At 40.0% G+C, this 22,595-nt stretch overlaps 1 protein-coding gene and 1 long non-coding RNA gene across 5 annotated transcripts in view; one reads left to right on the top strand and one right to left on the bottom strand.

The window, feature by feature from the left end:
- The window catches only part of mib1 (MIB E3 ubiquitin protein ligase 1), a 57,612-nt gene that overhangs the window by 27,845 nt on the left and 7,172 nt on the right, over positions 1–22,595 (bottom strand). For all 4 annotated transcript variants that reach the window (XM_044133982.1, XM_044133983.1, XM_044133980.1 and 1 more), the window contains exons 4-12: positions 22,365–22,469; positions 20,912–20,978; positions 20,262–20,466; positions 18,818–19,001; positions 18,167–18,311; positions 17,914–18,047; positions 14,908–15,015; positions 14,572–14,769; positions 14,280–14,431 (exon numbers count right to left, since the gene is read on the bottom strand). In XM_044133982.1, coding sequence (XP_043989917.1) covers positions 14,280–14,431; positions 14,572–14,769; positions 14,908–15,015; positions 17,914–18,047; positions 18,167–18,311; positions 18,818–19,001; positions 20,262–20,466; positions 20,912–20,978; positions 22,365–22,469 — 1,298 coding nt within the window. The remainder of the gene's footprint in view (positions 1–14,279; positions 14,432–14,571; positions 14,770–14,907; positions 15,016–17,913; positions 18,048–18,166; positions 18,312–18,817; positions 19,002–20,261; positions 20,467–20,911; positions 20,979–22,364; positions 22,470–22,595) is intronic.
- Positions 1,513–9,328, top strand: LOC122841043. The gene is made up of 2 exons (XR_006372333.1): positions 1,513–4,997; positions 9,092–9,328. It is a non-coding gene; the product is annotated as an uncharacterized LOC122841043 (long non-coding RNA).

Below are 22,595 nucleotides of genomic sequence, written 5' to 3'. Positions count from 1 at the left end.
CATGGAAAGTTCAATCAATCAGACCCGATTCCCATATGATTGCATGAAAGAGCATGCTAATGCCCATTTCTTGCCAGGACATGATGCTATTTGCTTCAAACAGCAAGCAATCTCATAAAGAGGACCTGTGTAGCAGCATGTGGAGGAGCCGACAGGAAGCTGTAGGTATAAAAAGAGTAGAGAACAGACTGAAGAACAAGGGAGGGCAAAGAGGACATTGCTCCTGTACAGAATAAATGTGCAGCATGATGAGACCAACTAATTAAATAGATTCTTCAGTGGGTGCGCCTCGGGAAAGCTTGAAAAAGATACTTGAAAATTAATGAGAACTCAAAAATGGAGAAAGCAATCCAAACTTTCCAGCACCTCGGAGGTGAGGCTTCCGCCCGTCTTCTTGTGTCCCCAAAGGCAGAATAAGTAAATGAATACATCAAAAAATATTTTATTTTGTTCCAAATTGCACATGTTTCTCTGTGTTTTATACTTACTCCAAGTTTAGCAGTGATAAAACAGAAGATCTACCATAAGCAGTGAATTCCAACTCTATTTTAAAAGAGGGAGTGATAGGGACCTGGGGTGAGTCAAAAGGACACAGAGACCAAGAAGGTGGTACCAGAGAAGTCAGTAAAGCTGGTGGTAATGATGCAAAACAGGAGACAAGGGGGAAGGGGGAGGGGTTTAAGTATATACAAGTGGAAGCACGAGAAGACCACTTTATTTGGAGCTACTAAAAATAGCGCAGCAAATGGTAGCGGGGTCCTATCTGGTCTAGCGCTGCTCTCTCCTTCCAGGCGGGTGGAATCGATGGGCCGGGAGCTAGCTGCATGGGAGGCTTCCCGGAGTTGGGAAGGTGGGAGACTGGGGAATATGGAGTGGGTGGGGCAAGAAGAAGAGCAGAGTGGGAACTATTTTTTGCACTGCTTGACTAAAAATGGTCAAGGGAGGTAGTGAGACAAGACACAGGAGCAGCGCGGCAACATGGAGCAGAGGCGTGTTTGAAATGCTTGGCTCTCTACACAGTGGTCACCATTCAGTAGAGTCCTCCACAGGGGAAAACGGTAAACAGGTTTAAAGAAAACCCATACAACGCACACGCTACACTGTCGGAACACTAAAATGAAAATCAAAAAATTGTACATGATCCTGGTTATAATTAAGGATATGTGACATATGTTGATTATGATCATTTTAATATTCTTATTTTAACAATGTAGCTGCTGGAATTATTCAAAATTACACTCACTTTAAAGCAACAATAACAAAAGCAGTGAATAAACTGATTACATGTTGGCATTTGCATGGATGGTTTAAAGCAGTGTTTCCCAACCCTGGTCCTCAAGGCACACTGCCCTGCATGTTTTAGGTATTTCCTTGTTTCAGTGCAGCTGATTTCAATAGATGACTGATTAACAGGCGTTTGTTGAACTGCAATCAGTTGAATCAGGCACATTAAAGCAGGGAAACCTCTAAAACATGTAGGACAGTGTGCCTTGAGGACCAGGGTTGGGAAACACTGTTTTAAAGGATATTTGACAAACCAGTATACACCGCCACTGTGGAAAAGCCTGTGCTGATGTAAAAGATGGCGACACAACAAACCGGTTTCAACGTTTCCAAATAAACCTCAGAGCAATGAATCAAAGTGTTACTGATTCCAGACATCCTTCTTCACAGACCTGCGGATGAGATTACCGTGCTATTCTAGAAAAAACTCTGAATTGCTAGAACCTATTGATTAGCAGAGAATTTATAATATGTTGTTATAATATTGTTTTTTATTGTTATTATCTTGACTTAAAAAAAATTAACTCAGGAATTTCTATGTGATATTTCATTAATCGGCATCACCAAATATGCTACTTTTATATATGAGAGATAGGTTAAAAATACACCTGTGTTTTTCTCCAGATTACTTTTCATGTGCTTCTGTCACATTTGCTCTCAAATGTTTTGTAAACTCTCTGATCTAAATCTGCTGTACAAAGTTCCACTGAAGAGCAGCAGCAGAGTTCAGGAGCAGGATGAAGCTCCGGTGCTTGAGGAGTGACGATGGAAAGAGAGAAAGGCAGAGTGGGAGAGTAGCTGCTATACTTTCTGCTTCCTCAACTGATCAGGGCATCCTCCCAGTTTTCCTCCCTTAGAATGCATATGATGGGAAGGAAAATGCTGCAGTTCTTTTCCCATACCTTCTTCAACAAACTGCAGCTCTGCATCTTCCTCCTCTGAAGGTATGACTTGTGTATGTGTAGGAATGTATACATGTATATATGTGTATGCCTCTTCCTCCCTTTTTTTTCCCCCCTCCTTCCCTCTCTGACTGTAGCACTCAACCCGCCCGTCATCCCCCACACCGCCACCGCCTCCCCCCAAACATAGAAGCTGAATCAGCGAGTCAGGCGTGCACCCGGCACACACGATGGCTGCAGCAGCTGGAGCGCTCTCTAGGTCATTATGGCTCTCTTCACTACAGAAGAGGAGGGGAGGAGAAGAGGAGCAGCACGGATGAAAAAAAAATGATTTGACAGGTAATATATACTCTTCTTTGGCTTTTGGACGGAGTTTACCCCTGATGGGCCTTGACGTCTCCTGTCCCATCTCTTGCCTCCCTTCTTCTTCGGACGTGTTAGGCGCATGGTTCGCCTCTAAGCCGCATAGCCGAGAGAGGGAGTGGAATGTACTGTTCTGCAGCAGCAGCAGCATCACCAGGACGCAACTTAACCTGAGAAAGCACCTTTCGGGCTTTTATCGTCTCCCGCGCTTGCTCCTTTTATCTTTAAAGAACACAATAAATGAAGGCGTTATAAAAGGAAAAAGTATGGACAAAGAGAAGATGCAGGTGGACTTGTAGAAATAGAAGCTGGGGGAGTTGCTATGGTCCACATGGATTTTATCCCAGTTTTTTGCACTCTCCACTCTATCTCCCTCATCTTGCCCCCCCCACTCCTGCCTCCCTCTGTTGTCTTGCTCGCTCTCGCTCTCTTGTGTTCCTGGCACTGGCCGGACATGCTGCAGCAGCAGAGCTCTTTGGCTCATTAGGCTTCATGGTTGCAGCTCTGCTGCTATCTAATGACGGACTTGTTAACTCAGACCTGCACGGGTGCGGAGAGACGATGCACCCTCTGCATCTGGCAGCTTTTACAGATGTCTTGCCTCAAGGATTCTATAATTACATTCACTTCTGAAGTGTTGTTTGAATTTCTTTTTGAATGTTTATACTTTTTTTTTTTTTTTTTAAACTAAAAACACTGGGTGTGGGTTTGATCACCGGAGGTAAGTTGCCACACTTTCAGGACCAAGGTGTGCTGATGGGGGCAGAAGGATGGGATGTGGCGACCAGAGAGGCAAAAGAAAGTATGAGGAGTAATGAGCAGCGGGCAGGTCATGAGTCCTGGGGGGGGAGAAAAGCGGATTGACGGCACACAGCTGTGAGCAGTGTCATACAGATGTGCATGGAGGGAGGGGGACAGGCGACTGAGGAGGGGGTCAATTTTGGCAGGAATGGCCGGCTGAGTAAATGTGTGTCACGGGATAAACCTAAAGCAGTCGGGGCTGTAACCCAGTTTCCCCACTCCTCCTGCTGTGAGCTAGTCAGGGAATGCAGGGTACATGGTACTGCAGCAGACATAGCAAGCGCCCGGCTAATTTGCTGGTCTACCCCTGTGCGCGTAGGAAGGAATTTCACCGCCCCTATCTCCGTATGCGCTCACCCTCTCGGGCAGCTGTGACATTTCCTAAACAGAACGTCACACCTTCCGGACCGGGCTTCTCCACCTTCCCAGCCCTATCTTTGTGCTGAGAACAGCTGTCACCTCCGCTCACACCTTCTCTCATTACTATTCCAAAACCCTTCCACTGCAAAAGCATTGCACCACTGCTCCTTAATTCAACTCTCTACCACACAGCCTCTGAACTTTAAAAACTAGGCTCCCTTAACCAACTGCCTTAGTGTTCAGCCTCGTTGTCAGTTTAGTGTGGTGGAAGGCAGCGTCAACTTGTGGAATGTGCAGGTTTGGGGGTAAAGACTCATTAGCGCGGCTGCTGAACAGTTCTCGCTGCCATATAAATGCTCAATGATTTGCTCTGCAACGTAAGGTCTGGTTCAGGTACAAAGGGAGACTGGTGAAATTGAGTGAGAAAGCATAACCATGTAATGATGATCTATGAAATGAGGGGAGAGAGTGGGAGTAGAGGGGTGGGCAATTTGGCAGGGAGGGGGGTGTACCGAGGACCAATCCACAAGTGCTGAGTGGGCATTAGCGGCTTCATGTGACCTATGGCCTGCCCGCACGCCTAAAGCCCAAATCCTGCTCACAATAGCTTCCTGTTCAACTTGGATCACTGTCGCTTTCAAACATCAGCAAGCACTCCAGAAAGCCACAGGGGGGACGCCGCTGACGCTAGTGAGATAAGGTCCGGCGTTAGAGTTGTGGTGTTAGAGCTCTGGTGCAACAGCATTGGGACAGAAAATGGTCTGAAAATTGGGGCAACAAAACCTCAGCGAAGAAGTCAGATTCGCATGCAAGTGGGCGGAGAGAAGCGGAAACGTTCAGTCCATCAGCGGGACTCTTCATATATAGGCACATCGACGCTGCTGCCAGGAAACATCAAACAATGGAAACTCCTACTCATAATTCATGAACATTTTTCTTCTTTTTTTTGTCTCTTTTGTCTCTTCAAGAATTCCCGCCCGTAAAATACTGCAACTGCTCTTCTCTCAAACTTGCAGACCAGTCACAGCTGCCTTGAGGACAAGCATTGGGATTTGTCGGGACGGTTGACTATGGTATGGACTGCAAAGTTTCTGTTGCATTCAGGGGCGGGGGGACAGACTGCTCAGCCTTACATGGCAACCAAAGGAAAGCCTTGAGTGTTGAAGTGAATCTACACTCAAAGTCACCTTACAGTGCACACTACCATACTTGGGAGAGTGGAACAGTGGGAGAAAAAAAAAAAAAAAACGTTCTGCTCCCAACTTCCTGACCTTGGCAATAAAAAAGGTGAGAACGCTTCAGAAAGATTACCTCCTCGGACTACATACTTCTTTATGTACCCATATGAACATATGAAAGCTATGGAATGTAAAGAAGTATGTATTCTTGGTGGGGTGCATGTCCTCATTCTGAAAATGTGTTTTAAAGATATTTTGCTGCTGTTTTTTTGATTCTTTGCGTGTCTATATAGGATAACAATGTAAAGTTAAGGGGAGCGCGGGGGGGGGAGAGAATGAGCGCTAAGACTCATACATTAGCTATACTGTCTCTAGGCAGCTTCACTGCAGCAGTAATCGCTGTAGGGAAATTAATGCTTTCCCAAACTAGCTGACTTGGCCAATAAAAAGCTCTCATCCAAGATATAGCGACAATTCATTGGGTAATAACATAAGTTAGCATAAAAAGGTTGAAATCCCGTCTTGAGCTTCTTTTGACAGCGTAATTTAGCGGTATTTGCCACCTATGAAAATGTGGAGATTCCTTGTGACCTTGCTGTATAAACTGGGGCCTCCTTTCATTCTTGGCTGATTTTGCTGCATTACGGCTTCTGACAGCCAGCCAACTGCAACTTAGCACCAACTTCACTCAGCAGTGAGTGGTACGCAGCGAGCTGCTCCTAACTATTAATACCATAATCTTTTCCAGCGCTCCTGCAAGGCTCAAGCAAGGTGACTTGGATCAAATCTCCAACATTGCTGCTCCCTTTAAATTACAAAAATAAACATGAAACTGAAGGAGAGTAAAGATGCTGCTGATGTGGCAGAAAAACATGGTGCTGTTGCTGCATTGTGTGAATTCTATGTTAACAATCTTAACTACAACTGCCCTCTGTTACTCTTGCCCTTACCCACAACCCCCACCCCGCATCAACCCTGCTGCCCTATGCACACCAGCCCCCAACACCAACTCCCCTCCCTTTTTCTGAGTCCTGCTCTCATTGTTCACGTTTGCTATGCTTGCCAAATGCTTTGCCGGGCCGCATGGCAGCCAGATTAGACCATCAAAAAGTGACAATGCAGCATCAGGGTCAGCTCTGGCCTGTCAGCTGATTCCAATTGTTGACTGGTTCAAACAAAAAGAAAGGCAACTGATATGGGAAGAGGTACCGAGATAGAATTGAGGTGAGAGGACCGCGATGGCTTAGCATGCAGTTGTTTGGATGGTGAGCTATTCATATCTAGCACTTTCACCCACTCCGGCCCCCATTTCTCTGTCCTTTGCTCAGATCAGAAAACGAGGGACAGACTAACTTTAGCACACATTTACTTCTCTTTAAAATGTTTTAGATGCCTTCATAGACAAATTTTCATAACCATATCTTGATGCCAAGTTAAATAAAAGTTTAAAATTACCTCACTGCAAAAAGACAAAGATTTATTTTTATAGATATGACAAAACTAGAGGAAACTATTTTTAGATATTATTTGAAATTGAGTCTGCAAGAAAAACTATGTTTTGAGTCATTTTTAGTTTGACAGAAAACTGTAAAGATACTATTTATTTTTGTAGTATTACTAATAGCTACAATTCTAAAAGCTTAAATTAAGACACATTCAAGGTAAACTGTTCAGAAATCATTTTGAAAACAAACTTGATGGATTAAGTAAAGCAAAAAAAAAATATTTAAAAAAATAAGACAACCAATATCAGCGGTCTGGAACCAGCAGCTTTTTAACCCCTCAACAGTGGCTTGAAATAACTTTGGCCAAAACTAAGAAGATGAGCATTATAAAGAGAGGTAATTAAGTTTTAGCTGCTTTTTAAATTCAATTTCTGCATTAAATTTCAACAACACAATTCAACTAATTGCACAATGAACACTTTTTGTTATTAACTTGCTTTTTTCCTCCTCTTCATTTTTTTGAAATATCCAAAAGATATTTCCATTCCATTTGGTAAAAGTTTGTTTTTCTTACTTCTAAAACCTAAAATTATTAATATTGTTAAGTTAATTCACTTGTAACAATGCGTTTTAAGAGCAGGTATTGTAAAAAATGACTGCTATCTGAATTTTAGAGGAGCATACGAAGATTGTGACTTTAGACTAATTCTTTTTTGTGGCACACCATGAAACTGTTATGGTCACCAGCCCCTGCCCTAGATGCAGCAAACTATAAATCACTCAAACAGTTGGAAATAAGACAAAAGAAATGAGTTAGATTTACTGAGAAAACAAGAAAACCTAACCTGCAGATGCAAACAAAAAATAAAATTCTCACATGATGATAATTGGACAATAAACAATTAACTAGAAAGTTCCTTTCTAGTTAATGAACCTTTTATAACCATCCATCTGTTTGAAATGTCTGATCATTCAGCACTGTTTTCTGTAGAGAAACCCAGACGGGTCTGAGTTTGTGAGCCATGCCCAGCACGTTTCACCAGGCTCTCTCAATAGCCTTGACCTGCTGTCTAAGTGACAAACCCAGCAGATGCTGACATTATCAAATGCTTGGTGCTTGTCGTGCCCCTGGCTTTTGCCCTGTTATGGCCCTTAAATGAGTTGAGCAGCCCCGCCACCTGACTCTGGAGTGAATGTGTGTAAGTAAGTAAGCATGAATGTGCATGTGTATGTTACAAATAGACCTGCCTGGTGTGCCATATCAAGCTGGCCTTATGTTGACCTCCGTGCTGTCTACAAGCAAGGCTATATATCGCTCGGCTGTCACCGGCCACTTGGAGAATATCATTTGTGCTTTGGCAGAAAAAGTCAATAATTATAGTAGCAGACTGTATTCATGGCCCTTGTGAAAAGTGGTGACAAAAACAACTGAGATATTAGAGATAAATAGGTTCTAGTTAAAAATTTCTAATAAATGTCAAGTATCTGAGCATTAAATTTAAAAATGATGTGTAGCAGTGACTTTTTGCATGCTAGTGAGGAAGAACTGAGTATTTAGTTTAGAGGTACACTGATAAGGGCCAATTCTTTCTTTTTTTCATTTGAAGGATTACATTAGAGGAAAAACACGTGGTAGGCCATCAGATTTAAACTTCCCTCTCTACCAAATAGAAACTGAAGTAATTGCAAGATTGTCCCCAAAATATTTAGCAAAATGTAAACCTCACAAAACAGGCACTAATGCTTATAATGCAGCCTACATGATGCATGTAGTAGATAAAAAAAAACTAAAAAAACATTGATTTATTTTCCATAAATGACCTGATGATCTCTAATCAGAGCTGATCCAGAAAAAAAAGATTCCAATTGTTGGCCTAATAACTGGGGCATGTCTAGTTATGCTGCTGGATTGTGTCTAAATGTGCAAAAATATGCAAGTAAAGCAGCAAGGAAACATGTGAAAAGTTATGTTTTTTCTAAACAAGCATTGTCTGATGTTAGAATTCCCAAATCATTTCATATTAATGTTGGATTTTCTTCAAGGAAACACAAGAGATCATTCAGTGCATGCATATATTGAGTCCTTTACTACAGTAAAAAAAAAAAAAGTGAAATAAAATCCTGAGTTACTGTTCAAACTGAACGCTCTACAAGGCAAATCAGCCTGAAGGACTTAATCAGCCTGAAGAGTGGCTTAAATTAATGTTGGGACTTGACACCCGCGAGTGCTGCTGTAGGAACACAAGTAACAGAAGTTGTATATGTACTTTTGCCTCTGCGTTTGTCTGTTGGCTGTCTCGGTGACCGGAGCAGCAGCGTGCTTGCAGCGGGGCCCATCTGTCAGAGTCTGTAATTGCTTCATGACTCCAGGACATTTGACTCAAGTGCACAGCCAAAGATTATTATGATCTTTTTTTCTCAGAGAACATTTTCAGTCTATGAAAGGGGTAAAACTTGGAAAAATGACAAGGAAGATTAATACACTGCATTGGAGGCAGCTCACCTTGATAACCTGTACCTATGTATTATTGGTGTGATGGTAAATGGGGTGAAGGTGCTTAATATACCTGGGTGTCAGATAGGTTGATGAAGGCGAGTAAGGAAGTGAAATTAAGAGGGTGTACTATTGATCACGTCAGCTAGTGAGATGAGTGGTGAAATCTATTAAACTGCTAAATGTTCTTCAAATGTTAACCTATTTGTGGGGCAAAACCTTTAAAAACAAACAAAAAAATCTGAAGGTATTTCTTACCAACAGGTACACTCTGAAACAATGCTTTGCTAAAGCTGGTAAAATGGAACCAAATCACCTCTTGAATGGATTTGGTCCCCTTCAACCAGCTGTAGCTATGCTTTGATGACTACAGGAGCCAGGATTGGGTTTGACACCTTCAACAGTGTAAGAACAGCACTATTATCATCTGGTATGTTTGGTGACTGTAACATCTGTCCCTTTTTTTTATAATAATAAAAAAACACTGATCCACATGCAAAACTGGGTTATTGTCCTCTTTTCCTGACTGAGGGTCGCCCCTCTGCCACACCAGACTACAAACAGGGGATAGGCATCCAGCAGACACTTTGTCAGAAATACAACACCAATGTGTCTGTGTGAGAATGTATGAGTGTCCTGCTAACTAATCCACTAGCTAGGATGACTTTCGTTAGATGTCAGCAATTAAAAAGCTTTAAATATAGACCAAACACACCAAACAGAGATTGTAAATAAATATTGTACATCTAAAATAATATTGGATTTTTTTCTACAGTATAAAACTTTGATTATTTCTTCAAAACAATTGTATGAGTAATGAAAATTTATATTATTCATTATTGGCTATCAACAATTATAATGCATGGTATCATTTTTGTCATGCATTATACATAACCTTTGTGAGAAAGTGTATTTCTGAAGACATGCCAGTTATGAAAAACATGACAAGAAAGGTTCAAAATACATCATAATTCACCTTTCTTAAATGTTCGTCGTATTCCAATACCCACTGCTGTATTTTCTATACAATTAAGATCCATTTTCCAACATCTCAACTCTGCTGCAGGCTGTTAGTTCTGACATTACATTCCAAAAGCTTCTCTGGTTTAAACAGCACAGTGTGAAGGCTTGCAGACTCCTCCATCTCCTCATATAGGCCAATTACCCTTTGGGGGTTTTCTATATCAACCCATTTTAAAAGAAAGCTCAGAGCTGCACAGAAAATGCAGATGAGCAGGTATTACAAAGAGGTGGCATCTAAACAACTACCAAAAGCAGTGGCCGGACTTGTTTAAAGACTATCTATGGATCATGGGATATCTTTTGTTTACAGTACAGTGGGAGCCACTGACTTCTGGCAGCCTAATGGAGACATAGATGAGGTTGTGTAAGCTGTGGCTATGGTGAATGCACAGAACGTAATGCACAACTTAGATCGTAAAGAAAACCTTGAGCAGTTTAACACTACATCAGTATTTACACTGTACTGGTGTATGTCTGAATAATATGTCTGAGCGAGACTGCCAGCTAAAGTCTGGTAGGATTCCCTGGTGAGTAGAGCTGATTTCTCTTGATGTTCGGGACTTCAAGTTGAAAGATTCATTCGTCACCCACTGAGTTCTTCCTATGAATCTTCTTCAGTCTTCTTTCCACACTTGTATAACCCAGCCACAGTCTTAAAACAACTCAGCAGATTACACACGCAGGCAACAGGGACGTTGACAGATTGTCCGCTTAAACCCAAATGGAAGAATTTCATGTTCATAACTAGCAATATTTTTCTAATTAAAAGACACCCTTGAGTGATTCATATCTGTCTCTGTGCTATCAGAACTGTGTGTTAATGGCTAAACTGCAAACGGGCTTTACTTTTACACCAATTTGAATTTGCTTTCTTATTTCATATTTATTTATTAAATAAATTATATATTCAATATATTTTACTAATGTTTCTTCTGTAATTTAAAGGTACTTAAAACTGTCTTTTTGGGGGTCTTTATAGATGCTTATGTCTGTGTTACAACTGACTTGTAATAACACAGCATTTGCTTTTCAGTAAAAAATAATCTAATGCACAATTTTATTTGGGTTATTTTATTTGCTTCTTTTTTTAGACATTTCTTTTGACTTTAGTGACCCTTAGTTGATAGTGAAATGACAGGACAGTGGGTTGTGTGAGAAAGTCATTGAGGTCTTTGTCCTTCGTCCTCTGTCCATGGGTCACGCCTTAACCCTTCACCAACAGAGCATGCTATATATTTATATTTAATTAAACAATAACGCCAACATCTGTCTTACAAATGACTTGTGCTTTTTAGATATACATGCTAACGCACTGAACTTTTGTTTTATGACCCCATTGTATTAACTAAATGTTTCAAATTTTTATTTGAATATGAATTTTTTAAATCCAATTTGCCGTTTCTTCAGTGTAGCTATAGGGTGAAAAAACTGATGAATTGTCTGTAAAAATCATTATTTTGGTTGAAATTTAACATGCTAATCTTTTAAACTGTTTTGTCAGCTTGTTTGGGGATAGATTTGTTATAAATCTTGTAAAACATTTCGTCTTTACAGCATTATCTGAATGGTGCAATATAAATAAAGTTTGATGGACTAAATAATATTTCTGACTTGTTTATGTTTCGCATGTCAGAACAGCCTGTACTGATGGTCTAATTGAATGTTAAATGTTAGAAGTAAAATCAGTTCCTAAAGTTAGTTATACTTCTTCTGTCAGTGGTCTTCACGTGATAATCTCTATGTAAAGACCCTTGGTTAGCACTGCACTCAAACTATTTCTTATGGGCCAATATCAGTACTTTTTAAGAAATATGATTCTATGGCAGAAATTCCTCACAGCAATCAATCGAAACAACTGTCTCTCCACTAAACACGCTTGGACGAGGAGCTTTCACTTGGACCTAGGGAGAGATTTGGGGGGCTTTAGGACTTGTGGACTCTCTCTCCAATATTGCAGCAGCTCGAGCGTGAAATAAAAGTAAATGGGAATACTGGAGATGGGGACATATATCTTTGTTTCTCTGAAAGCGAGGGGACAGAGTGTGGACTGAGGCAGGTAATGCACACACAACACAACCGAAACCCTGATATAGAAAATGCTGTACTCCAGCACTTTTTGCCTGTAAATCAATGACTCCCACTGAAAACCAGCTTTCTACTGTATGTTCTGAAAGTTGCTTTGCTAAAACAAATTATGTATCCTCTGCTTTTAAATATCTACAATTCAAATTGGTTGTGTTTTACTCAGCCTTTCTTTAAACATTCCATAATTGCTTTTATTAAATAAACTAAATGATTTACAATACACGACAACTGAGAAGTCTTGAGCTTTATTTTTCTTCTTTGAGAGTAAAACTTTCAACGGGACCAACCTTCAAGCATTTTTTCCCCCTGGAAAAACAATTTTGTCTGCAATGTGTATAAATCTAAACACTTTAGAAAAAATCTTTACGTATTCACTAAATGTACTCGGAGAATCTGATGGACTTGGCACGTTTTTTGTTTTTATTTTTTCACAATGTCCCCGCCAATGGAAGCTTTTGCATCTCTGCCAATAAAAATAAACATAAAATGCGGATACAGAGTGCAGTCAAATAAAAAGGCTAAATATATATTACTGGCATACACACTTTGAATGCATGGCACATGAAATATAATATCCTGACAAATATTGGATCTTAGCAGTCCTGTGCAGACACTGATATACCGCGCAGTTCAAGCTGCAACCTATTTAGGAACTTATAAGAGAGCATAAGTTGATAATATCAACATACCTGCTTAAATGTTAATATGGATCAATAAATCAGTTAGTGTGCAACAAGCGATGGTTATGGATCAGCTTCTCCACAGTGCAACAGATGCAGAAAAGAGCCATGAATCATGGCAGGTGATCCACCTTAACTCATTAATTCTTAAGTCAAAGAGAATGTGGGTGTTTTTTTGCAGACTAAATGTCAAACAGTAGTGATAAAATAAATGAATTTTACTGGCACATGCCTGTATTGTTCAGTTAAGCATATCCATGAAAGAGACTTCCACCACTAACATAGTGAAGAGGCAGAGTGCAGCTGCAAAACCAGCTAAGATCATACACCAGCTGTAACATTGTCAGGCAGAGCATGAAAGAATAAAATCAAATTATGCATGCCTTTTTTCTCCCTTACATGTTGAATTTCCAGGCTAAAAAGGGAAAAAATGCTCTTATGAAATCAGATTTTAACCAGGAAAAGTTTGAGTTTTCTTACCAACCTCAAGCTCTCAATATGACTGCCTAGCAACTTAACAGTCACTGCAAAAAAATCTGAAAAGTTTTATAAATAATATATGGAATAATGGTGGAAAATGTATGGTAATGTGTGGTAATTCTAAAGAGCTAAGAATTAACCAAAGGAGCTGATCTTAGTCTGTCAATGAAATTAATGTTCAGAAGAGTTTCGCTCCTGAAGAACACACACAGAATGACAAGCATATGTCAAATGTTATAGCGAACGATTGCTTTTAACGCTTTACATCTAAATCCATCATGTTAAGAGATCTTGAACGATCATTCTCATTAAGATAGTCTCCTCTCTTAGCCACCTTTACATTCTAAAAGTGATAAGAGTAAGGAAAGAAAAAACAACAACCTGCTCGAAATAACAGCGACCAAGGACAAGACAAAATGCTGCTGCAGAGAGCAGCCTCCTCAGGCCAGCCTCAGCTCACAACACATGGTGAGGGACAAGCATAACAGTAAAAGGAAACTACAAATTAACTTTAAAGCCTATAAGCTAAACTACCAGTACTCAACATAACAGACCTGGCCATCTGTTGGCGTAATGGTGGCAGCTTTAAAGAATAACTTGAAATTAAATTGAGGTAACAAACAAAATGTCCCCAGTGAGGCAGCACAATTACACTTGTTTAAATTTCAGTGGTCTTACTTTAGAGCTTGACAAGAATTTGTGAAGGAAAAATTCTGCTTCAAGGACTTAGTTTAAAAGGCATCATTCAAAAGGAGAAGGATTCTTTAGAAGGAAGCAAACTGATCTTTACAGCGAATACAACACAGCATCAATGGGTATAATGCCAGATATTAAAAGCTGCTTACATCAGAGTCCATTTCTGTAAAAGAAGCTGATTAAGTAACAAATGAGTGATTCTGCCAGAGTTGCTTCCTTCTCTGCAGTGAAAAGGCAGAGCGCTGTGGCTTTAAATTTGACCCTCCTTTTTGCATGAAGCCTGACGTTTTCTGCATTCCAGATATGACTCTGCGGTTTGTGCCTCAAACTCCACTGATTTTTGTGTTTAAAAATCAGCAACCAAACCAGCTGTTATCAAAAGCATCGAGCACTTAGTGATATCCTGAGGATTTAACCTCCTCACAGCCCGCCTAAATACGTCCTCATTACTCGCACTAAAACCATTACTGCAGAAAACTGTCACATACCTGGGGTTTCCTCGGAGGGCAGCGTGATGTAAGGCATTGAACCCGTTGTTGTTAGTGATGGTGACATCTGCGCCGGCCTCCAGCAGCACTGACAACATGTCATCTCTTTTCTTGCTAATTGCATCGTGCAGAGGTGTGTCACCTTCCGAATCCTAAAAGGGAAACCTTACGTTACTCACTCCCCCGTAACTAATCTATTTAAAACATTACTCTCTGCTGAACTGCCAAAATTTATCTCAAACCTCACTTATCTGATAGTTCCTACTTTGAAAATGTGTAAGGTGATAATTACCTGAAGACTAGGATGGCAACCAAAATCCAGCAAGGTTTTAACCACCTGTAGATGGCCCTTGTTGACTGCTATGTGTAACGGGGTCTGCCTTCGCTTGTTCCTGGCGTTCAAGTCAGCCCCACCCCTGTGAAGCACCTCGATGACGGAACCTTCATCGCCAAACGCTGCATGGTGCACCGCCCGGTCTCCGTCTTTATCCTGAGCACAGCCAAAATAAAAAAAAAAAAAAAAAAAAAAAACACACATCACGTATTTCTCCCTTTCTTAGCTTTAGGCTATTGCTCAAAAAATGCCAAAGTGCACTTTTTGGAATGAATGAACATAAAGTAAACCAACCTCGGCTTCTAGGTCTACATTGTGTTTCAGCAGCAGTTTTAGGACATCTACATGGCCGTTCTGACTGGCCGCCTGCATCGCAGTGTGTCCCGCACACTGTCCATTCACCTGCAACCAGAAATATGACTGCATTTCAATATTTAGTTTTAACCTTTGCAAACCATACAGATTGCTAAGGTCTTTCAGGAAAGTTCTTTTTTAGAAGCCAAGAACAAAAACTAGAACATCACATAAGGGCATCATCTTCGTTTAACAGGCTTCCTCGACATCTGATGACAACCGATTGTCAATACTTATAAATTTATAAAATACATTAATTTATCTTTTTAGTCTTTTCAACTTTTTACATTTTATTATTTCTGCCTATCCATATTTAATTACTTTTTTTAATAGATACTGCAATCAAATTCTAAATTGATATTTTTCTTTGGCCCTTCCAAATTTTTATTTAATTTTAATGAAGAAAGTAAATTTTTTTTTATTATTTCATCATTAGAAATATCTAAGCTCTAGTTTATTTATCTAATAATTAATTTACATTTTTTTAGCTTGTGTTCCACAATTGCATCCAGGTCTCTAATGTAGAGCCGTTCAATAAATTAGGATATTACTGGAAAACCTATTTATTTCAGGAATTTTATTACTAGGTGAAACACATTAAATGTATTACACAAGCTTTTAATTCTGTTAATTGTGATGATTTTTCCCTTATGAATATAGCACATTTAAAATTAGAATATTACACCAGGCCAGTATTTCTTTAAAACAGAATTATACATGTTTCCTACCTGCTAAAAGGTTATTTTCAAAAAGTACTTTTAATCTGACTCACAAGCGTCTTTTGAATGAGTATTCTGAATCTACTGAATATGACTGCAAATACTGTTTTTTTATTTGCACCGATCAAAACAGCCAGAGAACGGACTTAGCCAATTTAAAATTTTTGATCCCATAGATAAATTGATATAAATTTAATAAAAGAAAAAATGGTTTAAACTTCACTAGAAAAATGACATTTTTACAAAAAGATACAAAAAGTGTAATCACAACGTCCTCACGAATCACAGTCAACCAGTTTTCCTTTGATCAGCTCTGATTAGCAGGTGAAAATAATTATACTGGAAGTCTATCACTGTATCAACGAACTGCACAGACTTGTGAATTTCTTCATTTTGGTTTAATTAAAAAATTAAATCAAATAAAGTATTAGGGAACTATGCTTTGATGCACAAACGGTAATAATCTTGTACATCATTTCTTGACAGATTAAAAACAATCTCTCTCATAGAAGCCTGGCACTTTTTTCTCTTTAATGTCTTTCAGTCCTTAGAAAAAAAATTTTAATCGGCAAATTATACTATCTATACAATCTTTATCAGACAGAAAAATATCTGTGAATATCTAATAATTTTTTCACCTAGTTAAGCTATTTGTGCAGCTATTGTTCCATTGCTTGGCTTGCTCGTTTGTCTTCAATCTCTAGAAAATATTATTATGTATTGTATATAACAGCATGAAAAGTGTTCCATTAGTAAAATTGACTAATTGCTTGATTAAGGACTGAAATTTGCTGTTAGGAGATAAAGAGATTTGTGAGGGTGTGTTTGCATGAATAGGTGTGTATGCAAGGCTGGGCGTGCATCTTTCATCACCAACTGCAGCACTGCAAGAACTGAGAGCATAAATATTAATGTGGACTCCTCTGGGAGTCTCGAGACATCTCTTGTCCTGGCAGCCGAATCACTTGGCCAGACTCGGTGTGCTCAGCTTTAAGCAAATAATTCCACTGAAAGGCAGCAGGGCATCCGGCCAGCATTCACCAATGACACGCACACACATTCACTCCCGTGGCCCGACAGAGGACAGAACCGCAGACTCAATGTAAGGATTTCTTTTTCCCCTCTAGAAGCCACTAGTTTTTGTCTTGTGGTAAATAATTTTTTTTTTTGTTTCCCTGTACTGTGGGATGCATCAGAACATAATCCACAACCGTGTGGGATTTGTAGCTCCCCACTTGAAAGCAAGAGTATATCGAGGTCTGTGCTGCATTGCACACCAGAGCTCCTTGGTCCCTCCATAGGGGCTGCCTTAACGTTCTTCTGATTGAGAGGAAAACTGGTGGGAGGATTTATCCAGGGAGACACCAAGACTACTCCAGTTAATATAAAGAAGATCAGAAATTATGTATTTCATCTATAATTATTGATGTCCTCAGATCTGTTGCATTTTTAAAGAGAAAACATGGTGTTATTCTATCAAAAACGGCACAGGTCTGGTTGCTGAATGATTAACGTGTTCAAGGTCAAACAGAGGTTAAACAGTTCAGCATCATCATAGTGCTTCGTTTTATTATCGTAATGCTGGAATTTGAACTCGTATCTAAGTTGTTTCAGACATCTTTGATCACGTGGTCATCTGGGAATATTTAGCAAATTTGTTTGAGATTTTCCAGACCCTGTAAACCTTGTAACCTCATTTGTTATTGACCTAAACATTTGAATCATATATTTATTAACGTACAAATATGCGTGTCATTGGAACCCTTACAAACTTTGACTATGTAAATGTGTGTCGTATCTCTACTGTTAAGAACATAAATGTAGGGGCGTGCTGTGGTGGCGTAGGGGATAGTGCGACCAGCGTTTGGAGGCCTTGAGTCCTCAACATGGCTGTTGCGGGTTTAATTCCCGGACCCGGCGACATTTACCACATGTCTTCCCCCCTCTCCTGTGAGCCTACTTTCACTTTCATATAAGGGACACTAGAGCCCACAAAAAGACCCCTTGGAGGGGAGGAAAAAAAACAAAAACATAAATGTATTAATGCTTGCTATAAAAATTCAAAAAAATAATGTATAAAAAGAAAAGCGGGTGTGGTTTTTCAAATAGGAATAAAAAAATTGGACAACATGAACAGACAACATTTTTTAGATGACAATTTGTCCTTTTGCTTAATCGAAACAGTTTGTGATAAATTAATAGCATTAATAATCACAGTCCTACTTACATCCACATCAGGTCTCTTCAAAATGTCCTCCACTTTAGCCAGGTCTCCATTAGCTGCTGCCTTGACCAGCTCCTCATTTATGTCCCCTGACTCTTGTGTCTCGAATAGTTTCTTCAACAACTGAGACAAACGCTCTGGGAAAACAAGTGGAAACAGAGATTGATTTTATGTAGGTGCAGAGAAAAAGAGAGCAGTCAGGACAGAGGACTAATATGATACTCTCCAAGCGACAGCAGTGCATGTTCACATGTACCTCCAGAGGCATTGCTGACAGCAGAGCCGGAGGGGGCGATCTTGGTGACAGCCGCAGGATTGTACGTCCAGGAAGTCCCACAAACCTCGACCTTCAGGTCACTGTCAGAGTAGATCTGCTGCACACGGCCCACCTTGCCCAGGGTCTATTTAAAAGTGTTGTGACAAACTCATTAGTGTTTGAAGTGTAGCTGTCTTCAGGCTGTGCATAAACGTTGTGTGTTACGGAGTCTGTGAAAATTAGGGAAAATCAAAGAAAGAAAAAAAAAAAGAAGAGAAGAGAAACCAGCAGCACAAAATGGACTGAGCATAATCATCCAATTTCAAATGACATCATCTTGATAATAGCTATATAGGAGAGCTCCTCTCTGATGATGTTAAGCTGGGTCGGGCTGACCTCAAGGATATCATCAATAACAAGGAGTGCTACTATAGGAGAACCAGCAGGCAGCAAACAACTATGGTTAGTGATCAAAGCTCAGCAGCTTTTGAGAAGAGTCAATCTGGCATAATGGAGAAAACGAGCATAAAATGCGTCTTTCTGGGAAACAATTAGCAGACATTATAAAATGGAGACAGTAACATCAAGCTGTGAGGAAAGAAAGAAGACGGGAGGGTGTCTGGTTTATTCTAAAGAGTTCGTAAAACGTACCGGCAGCATGGCTTCAGCCCACTCGCCATGCCCTCTTTGGAGCAGCTTGATGCGGTCGATGTCGTAGCAGATCTGGACCAGGTCTCCCACATGGAACTGGGAGCTTCCTCCTTCTGCTCCGGCTGCAACTTCACCACTGCGCACTACGTTGGCCTTGGTTAGCACTGCTGGGTTAAATGTCCATCTGTAGAAACGAAAGACGCTTTAGAACAACACGATTAAAAATCACATAAGTAGTACATGTGGTTTATGGGTCACAGAATAGAAATTCTGAGCAAACATTTTATCAAAAAATTATCTGAATTGATAAGAAAGATTCCAAGTAGATCGTCATGACAGCAATTTTAAGCCCATTAAAATGCAGCAATTTTTTAAGGAATGAGCCAATAGATCCAGACCTGATTCTTTTTTTGTGAAAGATCAGTGAACGCATCATCCATAAGCCCTACGAGGCAGTGCTACCGTTAGTGTAGATGCTGTTACTGAGGGAGAAGACTCAAATTTGGCTGTATCCACTAACAATGAGGTGATTAAAGTAAAGCAAGAAGATACTTAAAAGGAAACACTAGTTTTATTACACTATATCTGTGTATCAATCAGGAACAAGAGAGATATAAACTTTCACCAGATAACAACACGGCTGTATTTGGTGCACAAATTACTAAGATGCTAAATGTAGTTAAAAATATCAACTCTGATCTTTTTATAACTCATAACAATAATAAAAGGCCACCTGCTCACAGCAGAGAAACTTGAGGACGTTTGGCAGTATCTGGCTTTAATCAAAATCAAATCAAATTTTATTTGTGTAGCACATTTCAGCATCAAGGCATTTCAAAGTGCTTTACATCATATCAAACACAGAAACACAACGCAACATAGAATCAATAATCAAAACACGACAATGAGTCAAGCTGCATCAATAAATTTGTAATTGATTACGTTTTAAATACAATCCTAAACAGGCTGGTTTTTAGCCGAGTTTGCATCCATGTTACACTCCTACTGTGTTATATGGAACAAAATACCTATTGCTACTTTTATTCCCACTCACAAAGTTTAAAACAATGTAAACAGCCTTTCAAAGGGCTTCCGGCACCAGGCTCCGTACACCTCTTTCACGGAATTTTGAGCAGGGACTCCGCCGTCCCTCACGGATTTTTGTGCAATTCTATGGTACCTGTTAGTGTCTAGAATTTACAGGGTTTGTATTACGTGCAATGACCCTCAGTCATTCGCTTCCAACAAGAGGCTCCGTACACCTCTTTCACGGAATTTCGCTCTGGGACTCCGCCGTCCCTCACAGATTTTTGTGCAATTGCAGATTCACTTAATTCTTTAAGTAAAAGAAGGTCTGTAAAATTCAAGACATGATAAAATATAGTTTTGTTTGCCCCACTTCCTAATAGCCAGTAAATCTAGGCCTGTCTTAAGCTGTACTTGCCTGTTCCCACTGGGATACTGAACCACAATATCATGGTCCTCATCGATGCCACACACGGTGCCTGTGGTTGTGAGCGTCTCAAACATGCCATCAGTCCATCCCCCATGGCCATGCTGGAGGGACTGAACGATCTCTAAATCCAAATCAATGTTGACCAGGTCTCCGATCTGAAGACCACCCGGATTTCTGTTTCCATTCTGCTCACCTGGGAGGCAAAAGCAACTTTAAATTTATCAATAAACTAAATGCATTAATAATACATGTTGCACTTTAAGCTTTAAGAGTCTGCAGGTGACCTAAAGGGAAGTATAAAAGAGATCAATGAAATATACTGGACTGTTATTTTACATAAACTATACACCACACATTTTTCTGCAATACCTAAAATAACAATATCAAACTTAATGAGTGAACTGAATTGCCCTGTAGTATTAGAGAGAGAGTTTATTTAAAGCACAGTGAACATGGATTATATTCACTGTGTTCTACATTTTTGGATCAACATGACTGTGCAGTACTGCCATCTAGTGGCTAAACAGATATAGGCGTGAGTAAAACTGCCCTAATGCCCTTGAATTCACTGCACCAGAATAAGAGGTGAGAAATATGGTGCAATAATGACGATAGACACACATCACTGGCTAACTTACCTAAAACAGGACAATGGTCTCTGTAAAACGAGCCTCCTTTGGCATCCTGGACACATTTCAAGTCCGACTGAGGGGAATAAAAGAATTGAAAACAGTAGAATAGGTTAAATATGGATATAATGCCATACTAGCATTGTTAATGAAGTAGAAAACCAAATCTACACAGCTAGGCTACCGTGACACAGAGTTTGCATATGCCAACAATATCAGTGCCCTACGGATAAGGTTGGGCAGTCGAACAGAACAGGTACTAACAGAGAGCTTCAGATCATTGGTGATGACTCAGATGTGTGTAACCTTTGTGGCAGAGTTAGAGGACGGCGATGATCATTGGTGTTTCATCATAGAATGAAACACCAAATTACTGAATAAGACAAGTCTCGACAAATAGCCCCAGCTGCCGACCTGTAAATGAGTATTTTCCCCCTTAAAGATTTCCTCTGTTCTTGCTTTTTTGTCGCAATGAAATCATTCAGATAATCGCCTGCATTTTAATTTCAGACAAAGATAACCTGAGGAAACACGAAAGGAAGTATTCGATTATTTAATTTGTTAAATAGATGGATCAGGACACACATGTTCAACTTTGGTCTCGTCAATCCACAAATAAATGAATCCAAATGCCTTTAAGATGATCAAGACAGCGTTTGGCAAATGTGAGTCGGGCTCTTGTGTTGTTAGCCAGCAGTGGTTTTCATCTGGGAACTTCCCCATAAGATGTCATTTTTGTTCACTCTCCCATCTTACAGTAAAACCATGAATACTGACCACCAAATGAGGCCTGCAGGCGTTTTGATATTATTCTGGGTTTTTTTGCCAGCTTCTGAATCATCAAAGCTCTCCTAGAATGACATTTGATAAGCCTGGAGCTCCTGGGAAGATTAATCACTGTTCCATGTTTTTTCCAGTTGTGGATAATGGTTCCTACCATCATTTTCTGAACTTGCAAAGCCGTAGAAGTGACTTTATGACATCTTGAAAGAAATATCAAACTATCAAGATGGGAAGCCTATTTTAAGCCTGACTCCACAGGCAGATGTCATCTCCATCCCTTAGAATCTATTAGAATAACAAAGTAAAAATCTGTCATGCATCGAAGAAACCTGATTGGCCATTTTGTAAAAAAGCAAAGCCACCCTCCGCCAATGAAAAGAGGGTTTTTATTTGAGACACGTGTGTAGCTGTGGCCACAAAAACCTGAAAGTTGACCTGCATGTTCATTTGATCACCCCCCCCAAAGGAAGCAAGAACAGATTGCTTTTCTCATGCAGATATCTTCCCCTTCCATCTGCCTGCACAATGGCTCCTTACACATTCAGTCTGTGTGGCTGTCACAAAGGCCTGGCAGCAAAAGAGAGAGACCTCATCCCTGTGGTCAAACACAAAAGCCCCCTAACAGCTGTTCTTTTAGAAGACTGATGGAGACAGTGAGGAAGACAAGCGGTTTCCTCACCATTCCTTCGAAGCCGACTCTGTACAGGTTCTTGGCCCCGTTGTCCCAGATCACATAGGCGGCGCTGTGAGGGCTGGCGGCACTCCAGTCCTGGATCTCAGTCACCTGTGGAGAAGAAAAGCTCAGCTCAGACACTGCACTCAAGTAACAGCATTAACATTTTCTAAAAATGTTTTTAGTTTTAGTTACTTTTTTTTTTATTTAAAAAAATACTGACATTCAGAATTCAAA

This window comes from Gambusia affinis, linkage group LG12 (assembly GCF_019740435.1).
Source record: "Gambusia affinis linkage group LG12, SWU_Gaff_1.0, whole genome shotgun sequence".
Lineage (NCBI taxonomy): Eukaryota > Metazoa > Chordata > Actinopteri > Cyprinodontiformes > Poeciliidae > Gambusia > Gambusia affinis.
This window is presented reverse-complemented; position numbering and strand designations above follow the sequence as displayed.